Genomic DNA, 19,210 nt, shown 5'->3' with positions numbered 1-19,210 from the left:
CAATTCCAAACAACTCAGCTCCCAGAGTCTCAATAAAACCGGCAGAGTAAGAACATTTGGACTGTATTTGGCTAGATGTAGACTTTGAATTGGAACAGTGTCTAGGATGTGAGTGATGATGTTTTACAAGTCCATGGACACAAGTAGAAACAAGAATGCAGATTGAGAAAGGCCTCTGTATAACTGTTAAGTTTCAGTAGCAGCAGGAACTTAAGTCACAGGTTGTTGTTTCTACTGTGGTCAGTTAATGAGGAGTACTCAGACTATCAGTAGCAGATGTGTCAAAATACTGAATTTATACCTTCACATTAATATCGTCTGTTTCTCTTTTTGTTATTTTGGTGAACTGCCCCTTTAAACTTGCTGAGGAGAATGTCCCAGTATTCATGTGTATTCATTTGTGAGTCATAAGACATCATATGGCTAAAAGTTATACAGCAAGGCCAAAAATAGACAAAACTGTGCGTGCGTGTGTGTGTGTGTGTGTGTACTGTTGAGTCAACCACATGTTGTTTTAACATTGTAACATATAATTTGTACATGGATAGAAACCCACAAAAGACTCGTCTTCTGTGCATGAACATAAATCAAACCAAGAAACACATTATAAGGGTCGATATAAAGTTGCTATTTATTTCATATAGAGTATAAAGTACTGTAAAATATCACAAAGAACATGATTACACTTTTATAGATACAATATGGGGTACTTCATCATTTCTGGCTAATGGATACCAGAACCTGACATACAAACATGCAAGCAGGAGAAGTTTGAAGTCTGTGTGCAAAAGATATGCCTAGGCTTCCCAAAAGTCTTTTTTATCTTAATGTTTGTCTTTATCTTTTTGGTTTATCCGCTGCTGTGCCAACTCCAACATTCCAATTTCAAGTGCGTCTTTGTTTCAGTGGAAATTCAGCACAGTCGATATCTGACTTTCCCATTTAAATTTGGATGTAATTGTTTATGATTACAAATATCTGACATTATCTGTATGACATGTTTTTTTTGTGAATACAGCTGAACACATAAAATACACTTTGGGAAGCCCTGTGCACGTGCTGTAGGGTACACATAAATGTCTGTATTATTGGATCTGTGATATAAATAGAGTGTTGACTTGTGCGACTAATACATTAGATATGTTAGGTGATCCAAATATATTAGTCTATGCATGTTAGTCTTTACAGATATGTATCCTTTTACATTTCTAACAAGCTACGTGTTAGAAAGAAGTGTTTGTAGAAGGATTTGATGATGAAGGTTGTGACTAATTTTATTGTTTGGGATGATTTGTTTTGGTCTGCCAGGCATCAGGTTTTTCTGAAGTAATGTTTCTGTGTCGTGGAACAGAAATCAGGTGACTCTTTCCCTCTGCCCACTTGACTTAAATTTGACTAGTCCTCATTTGCTTTTGAATAGCCATCAGACGAGTTAAAAAACTGAATTATTTTGGCCTCAGTGTGACATAATGGTGAAACATTGAAATAGTTCCATGGGATGCTGATGTTTCTCCTCTAACTGGGTGCTACAGTAAACACAGTTGGTAGCAGTAGCCCTTGCTGTAAGGTCTGTGCATGCACTGAAACAGTTTTCAGGCACAGCCAGTTCTTTTGGTTTCTTTATCCCAAGACTAATCAAGTCCAGAAAAGTACTTGAATCCATTTACAACAGTGATTTGATCCAATTATGATGACTTGATTTGTACAAGAGTGGATAAACTGCTTTCTAACCCTGTTTGAACTGGACCTCAGCATTTCCTCAGTTTGGGTCTCATTTTTTAAATAGGCTTTTCTGCTCCTACACAAACCCAGCAGTGAAGATGACCCTTCTTAACAGGAAGAGAAAACAATATAATTACGTGTGGATGTTTGTGGACATTTTTAAACCACCATGACTCATATGTGATGCTTTTTAACAGTTAAGATTGCTGATGATAAAATAAAATATCTTTTTATTGGATGATGTCTGACTTCAATTGCGTTCTCTGCATTACAAATGTTTAAAATGTAATATTTTTTAGTTTGTTTGTTGTGGCATATAGTCTGCGGTTTGACTCTGTTTAACACAAGTTCAGCCTCTTTCATCCCTCCATCTTATTGCATTCCTCCTCCAGCTCCACCTCCACCTCCTCCTCCTCCTCCTCCTCCTCCTCCTCCTCCTCCCACCTCCTCCTCCTCCTCCTCCTCCTCCTCCTCCTCCTCCCAAGTTCTTGGCTTTGCTCTTATTCTCCTCGGCGTCCGGATCACGGCAAGTGCACTCGTCCTGGTTGCAGTCGGCCCCAAACTGAATGACCTGTCGGTAAACAAGCACAACTTTGAGCGCTCGGCTTCCCAGAGCCACTATAGATCTTTCAATCTGTGGCTGGATTCAAACAAAAACACAAGATGTGTCCGTCTGGTGCAGATGTCATTTTTAATGGATGACTAAACCAAGAAAACACACATTCCTTTTGGTTGGTTTCCCTGTTTAAGACTTCCTGAGACGGTCTTTGATGAAATGATAAAATGCTGTGCGTATATATGGCCTGTTTCAGTGTAAGTAGGTGGAACTAAAGCCTAAAGAAGAAGGATGAAAAGCAGCAGAGTAAAGAAATATTACATCAGGACTTTCAGTAAAAGCAGAGTCACTGAAAAATGCACTAGTTGAGGAGGCTTCCCAATAGGATTGTTACATTTCAACTGTAGCAAAGAGCACGACTTTGAATGGCAAAAACAGACAATAAAAAATACATTTGCTTGAACTGACCTAGCAGCTAGTGAAAAATTTTGCCCCCACTTCTACACTGTTTGTGCTGAAAGGTGAGTACCGCTTAGTAACCCGAGCGTGGTCTTAGTCCACTTGTTGTATTTCCTCACAGTTTCAAAGAGAGCTCCAACGGCCCCCCGGAGGCCGATAAAGCGCATGATGTCAAATGGTTCAACGTGGCCTTTGAATGGCGAGAAACCTTGAGGGTCTTCAGGGGGGAAAGGAGGGAGGAACGCACCGCCGTGGAGGTGAACGGATGAACACATGTTAAGAATCAACAACAAGAGGCTGCCAGCTCTTGTCTAGGAAGCGAGCCATCACCACAGGTTGCAAAATAAACTCTGGTGCCCCGCGAAGCAGTCTGTTGCAAGAAATGTAAACATTCGCTCCTGGAGAGAAGGAGTGAGAGGAAGATTGAGAGAAAGAAAGGGAGAGGGAGAGAGGAGGGTGGGAGGTAGAGAAAGAAAATAAGGATGACTGCAAGCAAGGCGAGAAGGAGAGTGGGAGGTAGCAGCTTGTCGGCCTTCACTGCTGATTGCACTCAGTTTTGGAGGGAGACGGGGGTTGATGGCAGGGTAATAGTTTCGCTGAGGGCTCTCAACGAGCTGCAGAAGGCCCAAGCTTCACTCAAAATGCCAGCAGTCCCATTTAAGATGAATTGGCGCGGCCATTAAATGTTTCCTTAACAGCTTCATCTTGATTCATTGATGCAGGCGCAGAACAAGCCAAGCAGTACTCCACCTTTGATGCCTCCTAACAACCTTTGGAAGGAAAGAAGGGGCTTGTTTTTGCCTCATCCAGAGAAACAAAAGCCAACCCTTTTGGCGGTTTCGGAGTGTTTGGATTTGCTGCCTTCCCGCTGTTTACTGCAATATATTCATGAACAGAACTCATGTGACAAGAAAACGTTTTAAAGTGATGAATTCAACCTTGCGTGCAATCAAAACCAAAAGCTTTAAACTCTGAAAAAAATCATGTCTCGTTGTCTTCCTTCTGTTCGCTCTTTGCTGCTTTTACTACTTTGGCCCTGTGTTGGACTAAAACACAGACTCCAGTTAACAAATCAAAGGAAGATTGTGTGTTTCCATAGATGGTGTGGCAGCTCAGATCTTTTCTTCTGGAGTTTTCCCCTGTTGGCCAATGACTGAATCCCACCTGAATCATCTCTCGTGTATCCCTCCTCCCTTGTCATCACTACAACTACCCCAGTAAATAAAACCAATACTGCCTGAGCTCCATAAAAAGGAGGCAGCTGGCCCCATTAGACTGATCCAGACACAAATAGATATGAATATTGATTCAAATATTTGATGTAGTTCAGATGCGGGTTACTTATCCTGCCAGATACTGGAGCAATCTGTGAAGTGGCCGTGTTACTTGGAGAATGAGGTTAAAATTGAACTCGCCTCATTGTCATCTGTGTGTGTTTATAACTGGTATTTGATCAAGACTGTAGCAAATAGGCATGAAATATTCCAACTCTCAAAATGTTCTTGTGTGGCAGCAGGGGAAACTTGCGATGTGGGTCACGCTGTGTTAAAAACCTGTAATTTCCTACACCTGCACAAGTCGAGTGGTGGGGAAACAGAGAGTTCTGTAAACAAACCACCGCTCTTCATCACCCCCCCTCTGCTTCATCGCTCTGCTGGAGCCGCGGTGGCAGTCAGGATGCTGACTCTCACAGCGGTTTAGTTCACTTCCTCAGAACGACCCCCGCTCGCTGAGCTGCTGTTTTACAGTGGCCGACTAAACTGCAGACTGTCAGACACCTCGCTGCTCCCACTCTCATACCCTCCACCTCCACCTCTCCCTGTAAAAGAGCAGTTAGTGGCAGTCTGGCAGCTCATTTATTACGATGGCAGCTACACACTCGCTGAACTCCTTCTCCTTTTAGGAAGGAGCTGCCAGTGAGTCATGGTGTGCTGCGGACATGAAGGAGACAGCCGGGACTCGGCCAACTGTAGGCCGTAGGAATTAATAGGCAGGGCCCCCTGAATGAGTGTCATGAATATGTGGCTGTACAGTAGCCAAATAGGGTATAGTGAGGAGGGGGGGTTACTTCCCAACAAATGTCTACATGGGAGAGAAGTTCTCATGAAAGCACAGAAAAATAGGAAAAAAAGATGTGTTTATGTAGAAGCAGTTGAGGGAATGAGTGGCCTGGTTTCCACCACTGGCCCGACCTGGGCTTGCTCATTATTATTCATACCATTCCTCTTAGCCACCCAATATATACAGCAATCATTTAGAGCAATTAGTGTAATGTGATGCATTTGCATTTGTAGCGAGCACGAACAAGCTATCACCAGGGAGCGTGTGTTAGGATGGATAAACATTAAGATATCCAACATATTTATCAAACTGATTAGGCCCGCATTAAATGTTTTTGGTTTTAAAATTAGATTAAAGACATCACACTGCAGAGCTGCAATAGAAAAACATCTCCACTAAAGATGCTTTGGGTTTTTCAGGACCACCACTACCTGAAACTGTTTGAGAGTAAGAGAGGAAAAGAGAGAGAAAAGATATTATGTCCATAGCTATGTGTGTTCTGACGTCCTGAACCCTGACTAGTTCCCTCTGCAGTGGAGCAAAGGCTTAATATGAGAGGTGAGAAAGTGTATGGCTGCATGGGGTGGTGAAAACCTGCTTATTTACCATCTGAGTGGAAAAGCTGGAAGGCACAAGTCTCCTCTGTTGTTTTAAGTACAGATGAGGGAGACTAAATAGTCGAAGTCGTTAACAGGAGAGAGGGGAAAGTAGCAGGGATCTGTGTTTGTTTGCTTAGTGGAAGTCTCCTGCGTAGTGGCACGGCGCTCGTGCCAAAGGAGACGGCTTTCTACTACTGTAAACAGGAAGAATCTGGCTTTGAATCCTGCTTCAGCTTCTAAGCTCCATCTTGATTGCAAGATGGAGGCCTGGAGTGAGCCAAACAACACTTTGCCACCTTTTAAACAAAGCAGACAGATATTGTAAGTAATATCTGTTGAAAGAATACTCTCCAAAATATATTTATATTATTAAAACAAAAACAGATGGTATAAAAGCGATGGAAATTAGTCTTTCTCTTCCTGTGTAAATATGGCAAACAGGAGGTGTAGCGCTGGAAATGTCTGTTTGTGTACCTTTCTGGTGGAGAGTGTGGACGGGCAGCAGTCTCCTCCATCATACTGGCAGTAGGCCCGGTTGTTGATGGTGTCACACCAGCCATCCCCTCCAAAAGGCTAGACACAAGTTATAAACAAGAAACAGTGTTAATGTTCTCCCCGAAAGATCATTTTACCTCACAGCATGGAGGGCCGGGAAGGCCAAAAGAAGAAGAAGAAAAAAGGAGAAACATCTTCCCAGAAAACAGATTTTCAATAACTGGCAGATATTGTCATACAATTAAATTGTTTGAAACAAATGTCAAAATAAATACTCGCTCAGCATTTAGCCCACTCCAAGTTGCACATTCAGTCCTTCCAGAGAGTCAGCTGCATGCTCATTGGCTGCTCTGACAAAGGTTATGCAACAACCAATGAGAAAGGGGGTGACTTCTGTTATTAAATAAGCTGGAGGCAGGTCAATTCAGTGCACAAGCAGGTCAGAGATTTGTTTAGCAAAGATATCACATACTGTACTGTTTATGTGGGGTATGCCAAATTTACTAATCAATAAGTAATAATGCACAGTATGGGCTCTCTCAATCAAAACAATGACGAAAGAGACTTTAATGACATCATGAAGTAGCATGGGATCATGGGAGTTCATTGTTCAAACAGCCCCATTTCAGATGAAGATCTATGTGACACAACTCAGGCAGAAATCATGTTTACGGACAAGCTAATGTGTTAAAGTTTTATTCAGGTTATGTTTATTCACCTTATGTCATATCATCAGACCCAGAACTCAGCAGGTTTCCTGCAGGTTTTAGGAATATTGATGCTGCTTCTAAACTCAGGATGTTGTCACTGTCTCCTCCCCCTCCTTGTGCATGTGTGTGACAATCGTGTTGTATTCAGTTAGCATTAAAATCAAAGTTAGTGGTGTACTATGTGGAAATGTCAAAAATAAGATTTACTGTTAATAGACTGTTAGTAGATTGGCAAATTAATGTCTGTTCTCTCTGCTTCATATTGAACCCATCCATTCTAATGGCATTGTGTTGATTGACATTTCCAACAAATGTTAAATTTTTTAAGTATTCATGATTAAATTAATTTCTGATTAAGTTTTTACTAAAATCTACTAAAAAGTCATTTTAGCCTGCTTAAGGTAATTCTAGGTATCACATTAAGAGAAAAAAAAATTCAGCAGAATTCCATAGATTTTCTTTTTGGATTACTGCTAGAAATAATTACAAAATCTGCAGATTCTGTTTGGGCCTACATATCATTCTAATGAAATTGCTGCAAGTTAACTTGCTAACTTACCATTAGCATTAGATGAGCTGACTACCCCTGTAGCTTATGTTATGTAGAAATTAAATCATGGCGTAGCTCAGCATTGATATCCATGGTCAAAACAATCATATTAAAAATAACTTTGTAAGGGTGTTTAATGTTGTGATGTTATAACACTACCGTATGAACTAGCTTGCTGGCTGGCTGGAGCCACTTGTCATAGTAGCACATCATAGAAAACAGGACCGATATTGACATATCACATCAATAAACTAGGTCTCTTACTGTGCACCAAAATGGCACACAATTCATAAAAACACAAGGCTGTGTGGCAGAAGAAAAGCTGTTATTGCTGTTATTGAGTATAATTCTGACATTGTGATTTACAACAAAGTATCATCTAGTGTTTCCCGTGTTTCCCTGGAATTTAAAGCACCGAGAAGGGGTGAAAAGGAAATGGCAGCATTGACAGGCAACCAAATGAAACCCACCATTACCCTGAATAAAATTACAGACTTCTCTAGGCTTTCAACATTGTTGGAAAAATTTGGGATAATGTACCGTAAAACTGCAATTAAAGCCCAGTCTCTTTTACTAGCCCCGTGTGGCTACACATTTTGACAAATACAGGCCTGTCTCAGTTAGTCTCCAGGTCTGGCTACCAAGCAGTTCATTTTTATAGAAGTTCTTTGGATATATAAAACTGGACCGTGGACTACCCACTTGTGCCAACATTAGTTAGCTGTTTAGATCGCACATGTGAATATAAATGTTTAAACCGCCAACATTAGTTAGCTGTTTAGATCGCATATGTGAATATAAATGTTTAAACCGCCAACATTAGTTAGCTGTTTAGATCGCACATATAAATATAAATGTTTAAACCGCCAACATTAGTTAGCTGTTTAGATCGCACATGTGAATATAAATGTTTAAACAGCCAACATTAGTTAGCTGTTCTAATCGCACATATAAATATAAATGTTTAAACTTTTGTCGATATGGAGATGCTACACATCATTAGCTCAGGTTCATTTCATTTTACTCAAACCATGAGCACCAGAGAACACCGTAATTAATTCCGATTTACTGGCATGACAAAAAAACAAGTGGTGACTCCCCTCCTGTAAAGCTGTCATAAAGTCAGAATATGGTCCATTTCTTTATTACTGGATACATTATTTATACTCCTTTAGTCCTACAGGGTCCACCAATCAAAAGAATTAGAAGTGTTTTTATAAAAATTAATCTAAGTTATGAATCTTATTTTAACAGGATAAAGTGGTGTTATCTCAGTATGCCGTTATCATGGGGTGCCGTGAAACAAGTGTTATAACACATAATTGATATGTTATTCAAAGCCTAATTTTTATACAAGATATATTCATATTGGTTAAAAGGAATTAAAGGCCTGGACTATATAGGCGTCTGTCCCAAATATAAGCCTGTTGAGTTAAGTGATTTAAGCAAATAATAGCCCGGGCTACTAATTGAAGTTTTACAGTAAGTACAACTCAACAAAATGTATAAAATGGGTCTAGTTGTTCTTACACAATTTTATGGGGAAATGTTACATATTATATATTTAACACCAATCAGTTTAATAATTTAATCTGTGATTATCTAAAACATCTGCCGACATAAAGATTACTGTTACAAATTAAATGCATGTTTTTTTATGCCAATGTAACCAGCTGCTTTTTACACTTTATTTTAGTGGCTACACTAACTCAGCCTTGGTTGCAGTGGTCAAGCTTAAGTACTTAGGGGTGAACAAGTTCAAAACAGTTCAAAATATGTAAATATTTCACAACTTTTTTTCTCTTATAATGAGCATAAAATATGGCACCAATTGAATTCATTTGCAGCCCAACGGTGAACCTCGAGCAGATTTAACAAGAGTGCACTGACACTCCAAATCTGGGTTCAACGGAGAGAGAATTGCTGCTTGTTTCGAGTCATGGCTTCTTGTATAGTGCACAGAATAATGTCACAGTCATTCAGTTTTTTTTCTCTGTGATGTTTGTTTAACGTGTGCGTTGGACGTCTTCTTCGAGTAAAACTTAATTTATTACTGTGTGATACACATTGTCCCACTGAAGCTGCATGTGTTGAACCAGGAGGCTCTCAGAAAGAGACGTGGTAATTACAGCTCAGTGCACTTGAAAAGATTCATACTAGTATGAATGATAGTACACATATTGTAAATATAGTGCATAGTTAGTATTTTCATAATATTTAAAAGCTGAACATCAAAGTGACTCTGGGGTACGTAGGGTCTACACTCCACAGGAGTAAACAGCTAATACTAGCTTCCAGCTGTCTCTCAAAAACTAATTTTCACACTTTGGCCGTTTTACCTGTGTCTGAGTTATAACAATAACCATGTAAAGGAACAGTGACATTTCCTTGGGAAAAAAAAGCTGACAAAGTGAATATAAGTAGCTGGTTCCATCACTGTGTTTCTATGGAAGTTTCTTCTATTAACCACATGCTGCTCCTTATGTCTCATTCCCTTTGTTGTGATTGGGCAAAACAAAAGGAGAAAGAAGAGATAGATGGAGCAGAGGAGGCATGGCATTACATAAGGATCAACTTAAAGCTTCAGAAGGTCTACATTTGCCTAACATAACAGCTATCCTTCATGTAGCCACATGCTGTTCAACTATGACCAGAATTCAATAGTTTATCAAAGAATCTCATGTTGACAGTGGACACAGAGGGAGAGAGGAGGAGTGAAGGAAGCTGGAGAAAGCGCAGGCACAGGTGATTTGGAGGAGGTGAGTGAGAATGGTGTGATTTTTGGAAACTATGATAGAATAAAATGAAGTAAAAATCTATCATTACTCTTTTTGGCCACCTTACATCGATGAATAAGCACACGGTCACTAATAATCTCATATTTGCTCCAGATGATTCAGGGAGAGAAGGAAAGTGAAGACAGGGCAGGCATGGGTGGCTTAGAGGGGGTGAGTGAACAGACACATTTTTGGATACCATAATGTGTAAGACTATAATAAAGTATTAGAATTGGTGTAGCTACTTGGCAAATATTGTCTACATCTACATTTAAAGGCCCTGACACACCAAACCGACAGACAGTCGTCGTTCAGTGCTGGTCCGTAGGTAAGCGTCTGTCGCCCTAGTCTTTGCGGTGTGTCCCACACCATTGGCCCTCGTCGGCCCTTTTTGGCATGTTGAGGATAAAGCATACTGAATTGGTGTCGGAGACGACAGAGCCTGCCGGTGAATTAAATCACTCTGATTGGCCATTCATCTCACCACATGAGAAGTGGAAGTGAGGAAAGTAAAAAAAACAGCTGAAGTCAAGAGGGAGTGAGATTGAAAAAACTTGTTACATAAGGTACGATTATTTTTCTTTAGCCATTGAGCCCTTTAGCAGAAATGTTTCGTGATGGTTTGTGTTAATGTTTACTGGCGCATGATAAATATGCTCTGTTCCTTCAACATTGGATTGGATTGTTATTGTGCTAACTGGCTAACTAACGTCAAAACGGTCTTCCATTTCCCTTTTTGAATGACACTTAAAGACTCCTGCCGTCTTCTGGTATGGAGAGTTATTTCCTCTCACAGAGGCGCAGAAGGTACGTGCTGGTTGGATGTCGGCTGTAGTCTTTGCGGTGTGTTCACCTGCAACTTTTTGGCCAAGACACAGGTTACATGAGGTGATGCAACAGTCAGCTTTCATTGCTGCTAGTTCTTTCATGTTGGTTTGGTGTGTCTAAGCCTTCAAAGACCAAACAGTTTAGGGATTCATTCAGGTCTCCACGCCAATGGTGACAGCTCAAAGAAGTAAATTAAACATAATTATAATAATAATACAATAATACAGTCCATGATCATAACAGCTCAATTTTTCATGTAAGGTCACAGAAGGCATTCGCTGAAAATTGTACCCCCCAGCCTTGATAAACCACCTGAGACCTGCTGCACAAGTAGAAATGGCTTTCACTTTTGGAGCCTTTTTGAAGAGACATGGAGTGAAATTTGCTTCTCTTGGCATTCCAGGATAAACAATGTGACAAACTGACACTCATTGAATTTAATTTAGCAAGAGAGGTTTACTTTAACAGCTCATTTAGCTGACCTTTTATTTAAACTAGGGCAGACAGAGTAGACAGACAGATGTCATTTGATTTGAGTGTTCAGTTATGCTTCACCTTACTAAGAATATTGATGACAATTCCTCAAACTGTTTTTTTTTTCAGTGCTCTGGCTAGAGTGGGAGTCCTTCTGGATAAACTCTGAAGTGGCACGCAAATTTGTGGAATTTAAGTTACAGAGAATCTCAAACGCGTCATGATGAAAACCTTTTTAATGTTTCAGTCAAAAGCTTGAGGGTTTCCCTGAAGTGCCAACAATATGAAAACAACTGCTGTGTGCCAAAGATACTTTTGGCTTTCTCCGATGAGCTGATGGAGTCATTTCAAAGACTTAGGGTTCTACCTGACCTGCGCAGGGGGAGAGAGCAGCTGCTGAGAAGATTTCTGCACTTCAAAGAACTCCCTACTTGACAAATCCCCTTGCCTTTCCCAACTAAACTGCCATGGCATAAATAAATCTATTTAATCGTTCTGTTTCTGAGTAAATACTTTACCAGCGATTGCACCAGATGCCTCACCCAAATCACTACTAGTGTGTGTGCATTACCTTTATAGTTTAGGACAGTCAGGCATAATGCTGACCTGCTTAACCTCCTGTCAGTTTTATTTGAATTTTTCATATTTCCATATCACAGCTTTAAAAGTGAGGTCAGCAATTGTGTATTTAGGTTTTATTACTATCATGGTGTACCTTGTATCCTCATGGGTGAGGATGTGGAAAAGGGAGATTAGCTGGCATTGTGCTGTGTAGCTCCATCCAAGCCACTTTGTTTGTTTCCCATTTAAAGAACACCAGATAGTTTTTTATTTTTTGAGAGAAGGTATTTGCTGTATTTGACAAAAAATGTGTGTTGGATTAGAATCGCTGACTGCACCTTTAATGTGGGTTTGAGCTCCATTTCACATACATGTCTTTCCTTGCTAATGACCGTTAAAATTAGTGGACCCCACACGTTACCCACATGAGGTTAATTTTGAGGTCAGGGATCATGCTGGGGTTAATTGTTATTTACATTCCCCTCCAGGCAGCATATACCTAATTCCACAGACCCATGAAGAGTATTAAACCAGCCAGAGCTGACTGTGCACCTTCTTTCCATATGGGTAATTAAAAGGTCAACTGGCTTGTGTATTACCATTACACAGTAACTCCCTTCAAATCAGTGTAAAAGAGATATACAAAGCAGCAGCAGCCAACCCCACACCTCGCTAACATAAATATTCCACCTCTTAGCATTGGCTATTTCTAGGGGAACATGTGCTGTCATCAGCACCAGCCAAGCTCTTCATCAGAACATTATAAAACACAGATATGTCAAGCAGCAATATATTTATTTTTCACCTCCTACCAAGTATCTGTATCATTCTTTTAATAGCAGACATTTTATCATCTCCCCCTCCTTCGCCCTGTTCGCCACTCTTGCCCAGAGCTCTCTGAAAACAGTTGGGGGAGTGTGAGGTTTGCCCTTTTCTCTTCTCTCCGTGACTCAAAGTGTTTTTCCTTTTGATAGGAAAAACAGACCTCCCTTGATCAGTTCAAGGGAGGTTTGTATATGTGTGTGTATTGATGGTGGTTGTAGTTTGGGGTCTGGGGATTGTAAAACACAGTCAACCATAGAGTGCCAGGCATTATGGGATGTAAGCCATAGAACTTGAATCATTAATCATTGGCTATATTTATATGCTCAGAAGAAAAAACACCGTGAGAACTAGGTTAAAGCATATACTGTATAAGAAACCAAAAACAAACAAAAAAACCCAACATAGCCACTGTGACGTCAGTTGGTTTGTGGACTCCTGTTTTGACACCTTGAATTTGGCACTTTGGAGGTCCCCATCTTTTTAAAGTCAGAAGTGACCATATTTAACAAAATGTAAACAGCTAAGTAATATAGAATCCCCCCCTCACCCATACAGTTGACCTAAATGAGGAAATAAGCTATAGAGACCACAACTGTTTTTGGTACCAGGCTGTAAACATGTTTATTTCAGCTCTATAGTTGGGCATTTTAGCATTGGGGATCTATGGGGTTTGACTCACCCTTGGAGCAAGCCTCTAGTGGCCATTCACAGAATGGCAGTTTTCTGCACTTTTCCTAGTCTTGTCACCAGACCATCAGAGATCTCCGCCTTCTGATAGTCTGGGGACACTCCTTTCTAAGGTGTGTTTAACACACTGGAGAAAATGGCCGGCAACAAAGCAACGCCTCTTGCATTTTTTTAAAAGGACATGCCTTCTCGGAAATGTGAGCTCCCCCTTTTCTCATCCACAAGGAAACAAACACACAGAGAGCTTGAAAATGGATGCCGAGAGATTTAACTCCGTTTTATCAAAAGTGTGCTCAGTCCACAAGATTGTGGAAATGAAGGACTTACAGCGACTTTGTTTAAAACTTTTAACGCTGTCGGACTATGTATACGAGCACAAGAGTTCAGCGAGCCACCGTAGGACCGCCCTGCGGATTTACTATTGGTTCTGCAACGTAGGGAGTTTTTTTAAACTCTGAAATTGTATCCGCCCATCTAAACACAAAATCAGGGAGAAAGACATCAGTCTTTAGTTAAGCAAAGCGTCTAAAGACTGACTTGTGAGTCTACACTTTTCCTGTTCAATGGTGCTAAAAGTTTAAAGACAATCTACTTTCATGTAAAATAAAATGATAGAAAATGGACAGGTCTTTGGCAATAAAGGTTTTTTTTTTTTTTTTTAATATCTTCATTTATAATTTAATCTTTCCCAACATGCAAATGGGCCATTTTTACATTTTACTGTTCCTGTTGACCTCATTGTTCAGCCCTGGAGGTTGTCAGTTAGGTTAAGGTAGGGATGTACTGTGGTTGACGTGTATAAGTGTGCATTATAGAGAATACAGATTACTGTAAAAGCCCAGTTTACATGCAGTTGGTCTGTAATCCTATCTAATCTTATTTCATCACTTACCATGTTTTTGAACCATGATTGTGGTTTACGTGTGTTATAACCTACTGTGAAATCAACTATTAGAACCATGTTAAGTTGTGACTACATGACTGCCACTGTAAGGATTTTGCATATTTCAGTCAGGACCACTTTATTCAAAGAAAAGTTCCATTTGCAGTATTCTGTTTGGCAGTATGGCTCTGTCCTGGGGCCTCTCTGCCTTTTCTAAGCCTAAGGCAGACAGAACACACCTCTCTGCCCTTCATGTGCAAATGAGGAAAGCCTGAGGCAGAGAGAGCAGCAGCAAAGATGCAGCAACAGTAGGCAGGCCAAAGCAGTTTAAAAAGGGCGCCCTGAATGAGATTTGCCAGTTGGTAGTATAGCAAGGGATCATGTGACCAATCAGCTGATGCCCTTCCATCAATCAGCTGCTCAGCTGATGTAGATGGGATGTGAGCTGAGCTTGACATCATGTCCTGCCTGAACTAACGCTATGCTCGCTTTATGGTTGGAGCATTGGACTGAAGACATACTAAAAAGACAAGCTCTGAGGAGCACAATTTCTGCTGTGTTTGAATTATACAAATAGCCAGTGGGTTACTTGTAATCAGGCTTCCGCAACTAACTGGTTGTGGAAACCAGATTATTAAATGGTAGAACTGATATTTTCCATCTCAGTTTTGGTCAGACTTTGGATTTAATTACTTGCAATCTTGGCTTTCATCCCACTTCAATCTTGTGTTACTTTCCCAATTCTGGTTCTTTACCATGCACACGCATGTAAAAAAGCCTTAAGAAATTCGGTTACCGTATACACGACCAAGCAGCCAGGTTTGACTAATCTGGCTGCATCTGTCATAATCCTTTTCAAAGGAAACCAAGTCTTCCTTTAACACGCTTAAAAATCATGTCACTGCCAAAAATATGTGAATCATCAGATGACTTAAGAGCACATAAACACATGATTGAAGTTCAGTCCCAGCGCTTAAAAATGCCACTCACTGCCAGATTTCTGCCAACTTTTGCTGCTTGTATTTTCATTTTAAACATGATATGTCACCAGGTCACCTGTAAAACCCCCTTTTCACGGAAGAACCACTTCTAACACATGTTTTCCAGCAATGGTCTGACTGTATGTCCCTGTGCCATCCGCTCAGTAGAGTGCATGCAGTTTACAGAGTAGGATAGGTAGGTGTGCTCTATATTTCCACCTGTAAACCACTGAAGAGCTTCTATTGTGAAGACACTGAGGTTACAAACTGAACATCACTAAGTCCCTGGTCTATGCAGAAAGATATGGGCAGTTTTGCAGTCAAGGTGAATCTTAAATCTCATAAAACACATCAAGGTTAGCAACCCAGTCAATGGTGGCATTCTGCTTTATGAAAATATAGTCGTGTACATGTCCTAACTGTCGAAAGCTTCAGCATCAGTTTTCTGGCTTCACTCAAAAACCACTGCACCAGTGGGTGGTTCCAAGCTCTAAAGCAGTCAGAGTCTTCAATACCAGCAGTAACTTCTGCTTCAAACACCCCCCTGGATTAACACATTCTCAAAAATCTCTTGCAGGACGTACAGAACTTGCTGGAACATGGGTTGATGGTTCTGGACTTTCACCCGTCCTTAAACAACTGCCAGGTAGCCCTATATATCTTGGATTCCAGGAGAGGCTAGAGAGTTGGTACATTTTCCCGATGGTAACATCCTGATTAACTCCCTGTGGAGATTTTACAGGCAAGTCCAGCTGGAAGATTCAAGGGAGACCACAGGGAAGACCCAGAACATGCTGAAGCCCACAAACACAGCGGGACTGGAAGATGTGGCAAGGGCAACACACATTTGGAATACCTTGTTTAGCCTGTTGCAACCGTAAATTGTAGCCGGAAAAGTTACTGAGTATGGATGGATGGTTAGCGGGGGAAGTGTTCTCTTAAAGATGAATGATCTTAAAATAAATGTGTACTGTCAACCACAGAACTTGTACTCAGTGTACAGGGAGGAAACATATTAAGGAACATAGTTAACAAACCTCCTAGCTAGCGAGGCAAGCTATGGCCACATAAAATCTCTCATTGCCATTGGTTATTTAAAGATGTTATATGTGCTCACATTCACACATTTCTATCTTAGTTGATCAAGAATCCTTGACTTTCTTGGTTAGCAAGCTTTGTATTAGGAAAGCTAAGAAACCCTTTCCCAAATGATTTGGGACCTGTGCTTTTTACACCATTTGTACTAATAATTGGACTTTAATTTCACTAACTGTAAATTTACCCCCCCACACACACACACACACACACACACACACACACACACACACACACACACACACACACACAAAAATCATAAATTATTCTGCTGTCTAACAATTAGGGCTGTCTGAACTAACAACCTTTTCTCTTCTGGAAGCATTTAGTCCAGAGACTCATTTGGTTATTTGCTTTGGTTGTGTTTGTCTTCAATTAAAACCACAGCATGTGTTTCAGAATAAATTACATAAAAACAGAGCTGTACATAGGAAAAAAAAAAAGATTTCTTTAGCAATAGTCTAGTTTTGCAACTGTAATTACAGCAGGTGTTGGTAGAATGTTGAGTTCACTGTCGGTCCACTTTGTCTTCAATACTCTGATCTTCCATCAAAAGCAAACAGCTAACATCCAGCCTGTTTGAGCCGGTGGAGAACTTTTGTGTCAGATGTGTGGCAGAGGTTATGATCAGAACTGTTTTATTTGTGTACATATGGCCTGATATAAACATTACTATCCCTAATCCTCAATGGGAAACTTATTGTTACCTGTCTCAGACTGGAAAGCTACTATACAGTGCTTCATGATGTGATCGGGGGGATTAACACAGCATCCACCAACCAAATGGTTTAAATAGATTCTGTCCTCGTTGGCTAAATGCCTCATATTAACTGATGCATGAGTCAATGCATTTAATTGGCTTATCAAATTTTTTGTCCTTATTGGTCCAGCAAGAAATTTTTATCATGCTGAGAACATTCTGAGAAAGTGTGAAGAGCATTCTAGTAAGAAACCGCAGATGCAACTCTGTCTAAGGCACCAAAGTAGATAAAACCATTACAGAACAGTCTCGGCCTGGCAGTTGTACAAGGGCTGCTGTGCTGATAAGAATCCTTAGCTGACTTTTACACATATTGTCAAGCAGGTTTTAAGGTAGAATGGAAAGACAGGCAGAATAAGAGAAAGATTGGGAGCAATGGCATCTGGATGAGATCTGGCATAGAGTATATGCAGCACATGTGGTCTGGTATAATTTACAGTGTTGTCATGGAGGAGCGGGTTATAAGCAACTGTTTTGCCTAGCAACATTCACGGGAAGGTGGAAGGGGAAAATGTAGTGCTGGCAGGTAGGAAGAATATTTTAATACCGTGAGACATCAACAGTTTATGTGTTCCATCGGTAGTTCCAGCCTTTTCTGAACCCAACATGAGTGCCAAATAAAAACTATCTGGGTTTAAGATTTTAAATGATTTACTGTCACTGCTAAAATATTACTGAGCAGAGATGGACGTTAAATTGTAACTAACTTTCAATTATGATACAAACTACAACATACAGAATATAATGAAACTCAACAAGCCCAAAAGTCTGAGGTCATGCTACAGCGGCCTCTAGAGGCCGCAGTGTTTTTTTTTCCCCACACTATGAAGGCACTGGAAGGAACAGACAACATACTGATCATTGTGCTGCTCCTAGCACTAAATGATGCTGGTGACAGTTACTACTACTAATGTTAGCTTGAGTGGGAGGCTGTAGGACACAGCTCACATAGGTAATGATGACAGGGCGTGGACATGTCATATATTGTCCTTTACTGGGCTGGTACAATTGCACTGTGAAACCAAAAGTAATCAGATCAAATGTGAGAAAGAAGGGATCTTGGTTCAGCTCAGTCCATAGGGACTTAGGTTGGGAACCGGAGGGTCACCTGTTCAAGTCCCCATCCGGACCAAATATGAACTGATAGCTGGAGAGGTGCCAGTTCACCTCGTGGGCACTGCCTTGAGCAAGATACCAAACCCCCCAACCGCTCACTCTGACATCTCTCCATTTAATGCATGTATAGGTCCTGTTTGTGCATGTGTGTATGTATATGACAATAGAGTGAAAACATTGAATTTCCCCTTTAATAATAAAGTATATAAAAATTAAAAAATTACTGGGGGACCTCATGTAATTTACCTCTGTAAACCTCTATCTTTCATATGTGCATGGGATAAGCAAAGTCCATTTTTCCTCAAACCTACTGACATCAGATATGATGTGCACAGTCATTTGTAAAATTACTCTACACAACACAGAAACACTACAGCACTAGTAGCGATGATGTACAGCGTTTAACTATGTTCTTTTTTAAAAAATGTGGGTCAAACAAACAGAACCGATTCTGCCACACATTCTCACTGCATCCATCTCATCATCTTTCGCTCCTCTGATGGATAATGCTGTCAGAACTTTAATTTATAATTAATTTGTAATTGCCAGTGCTGCAGCCTCCATAATTCTTGACTGGGAAAGAGGTGTAGAGAAAACGAAAAACCTGTATACAACCCCAAATCAATGAGATGCCAATTCCCATGGACCTCTGTGTTTGGGAAAATTTGGTAGGTAATTTGCAGAGGAATTTTTACTTGATTTGAAGTAAAGGGAATGGCAAATTTGCACTGGATTAAGATCACAGACGACCTCCACAATTATTACAAATTTACTAGAGATGCCCAGGTAATACTAGTCTCCAACACTTTCGTCTTCCAGTATTCTCAGGAACCAAAGTTGTGTCAGAGGAGGAAATTTTGAACCAACGGTGGTGCTTTACCAGTGGTTAACAAATTCAGTAGAAATCATCTTGCTGTAAATATCCATACCAAATTGTGTACAGGTGGGATATGATAATTTGAACAAATTTAAAAGCACTTTGCTTTTCTAGTGTTATAGATAGTGACGGCATCAGCTAAGCAATGATGAAGATCTAGATCTAGTTATGATATCTTTCATTGTCAAGACAGGA

At 40.4% G+C, this 19,210-nt stretch overlaps 1 protein-coding gene across 1 annotated transcript in view; it reads right to left on the bottom strand.

The window, feature by feature from the left end:
* Positions 1-2,158: 2,158 nt before the first annotated feature.
* pappa2 (pappalysin 2) overlaps positions 2,159-19,210 on the bottom strand; it is a gene marked incomplete at its 3' end in the record, with an annotated part of 107,134 nt that continues 90,082 nt past the window's right edge. The window contains exons 26-27 of the mRNA XM_050074589.1: positions 5,872-5,970; positions 2,159-2,293 (exon numbers count right to left, since the gene is read on the bottom strand). Coding sequence (XP_049930546.1) covers positions 2,159-2,293; positions 5,872-5,970 — 234 coding nt within the window. The remainder of the gene's footprint in view (positions 2,294-5,871; positions 5,971-19,210) is intronic.

Source organism: Epinephelus moara, chromosome 21 (genome assembly GCF_006386435.1).
Source record: "Epinephelus moara isolate mb chromosome 21, YSFRI_EMoa_1.0, whole genome shotgun sequence".
Lineage (NCBI taxonomy): Eukaryota > Metazoa > Chordata > Actinopteri > Perciformes > Serranidae > Epinephelus > Epinephelus moara.
This window is presented reverse-complemented; position numbering and strand designations above follow the sequence as displayed.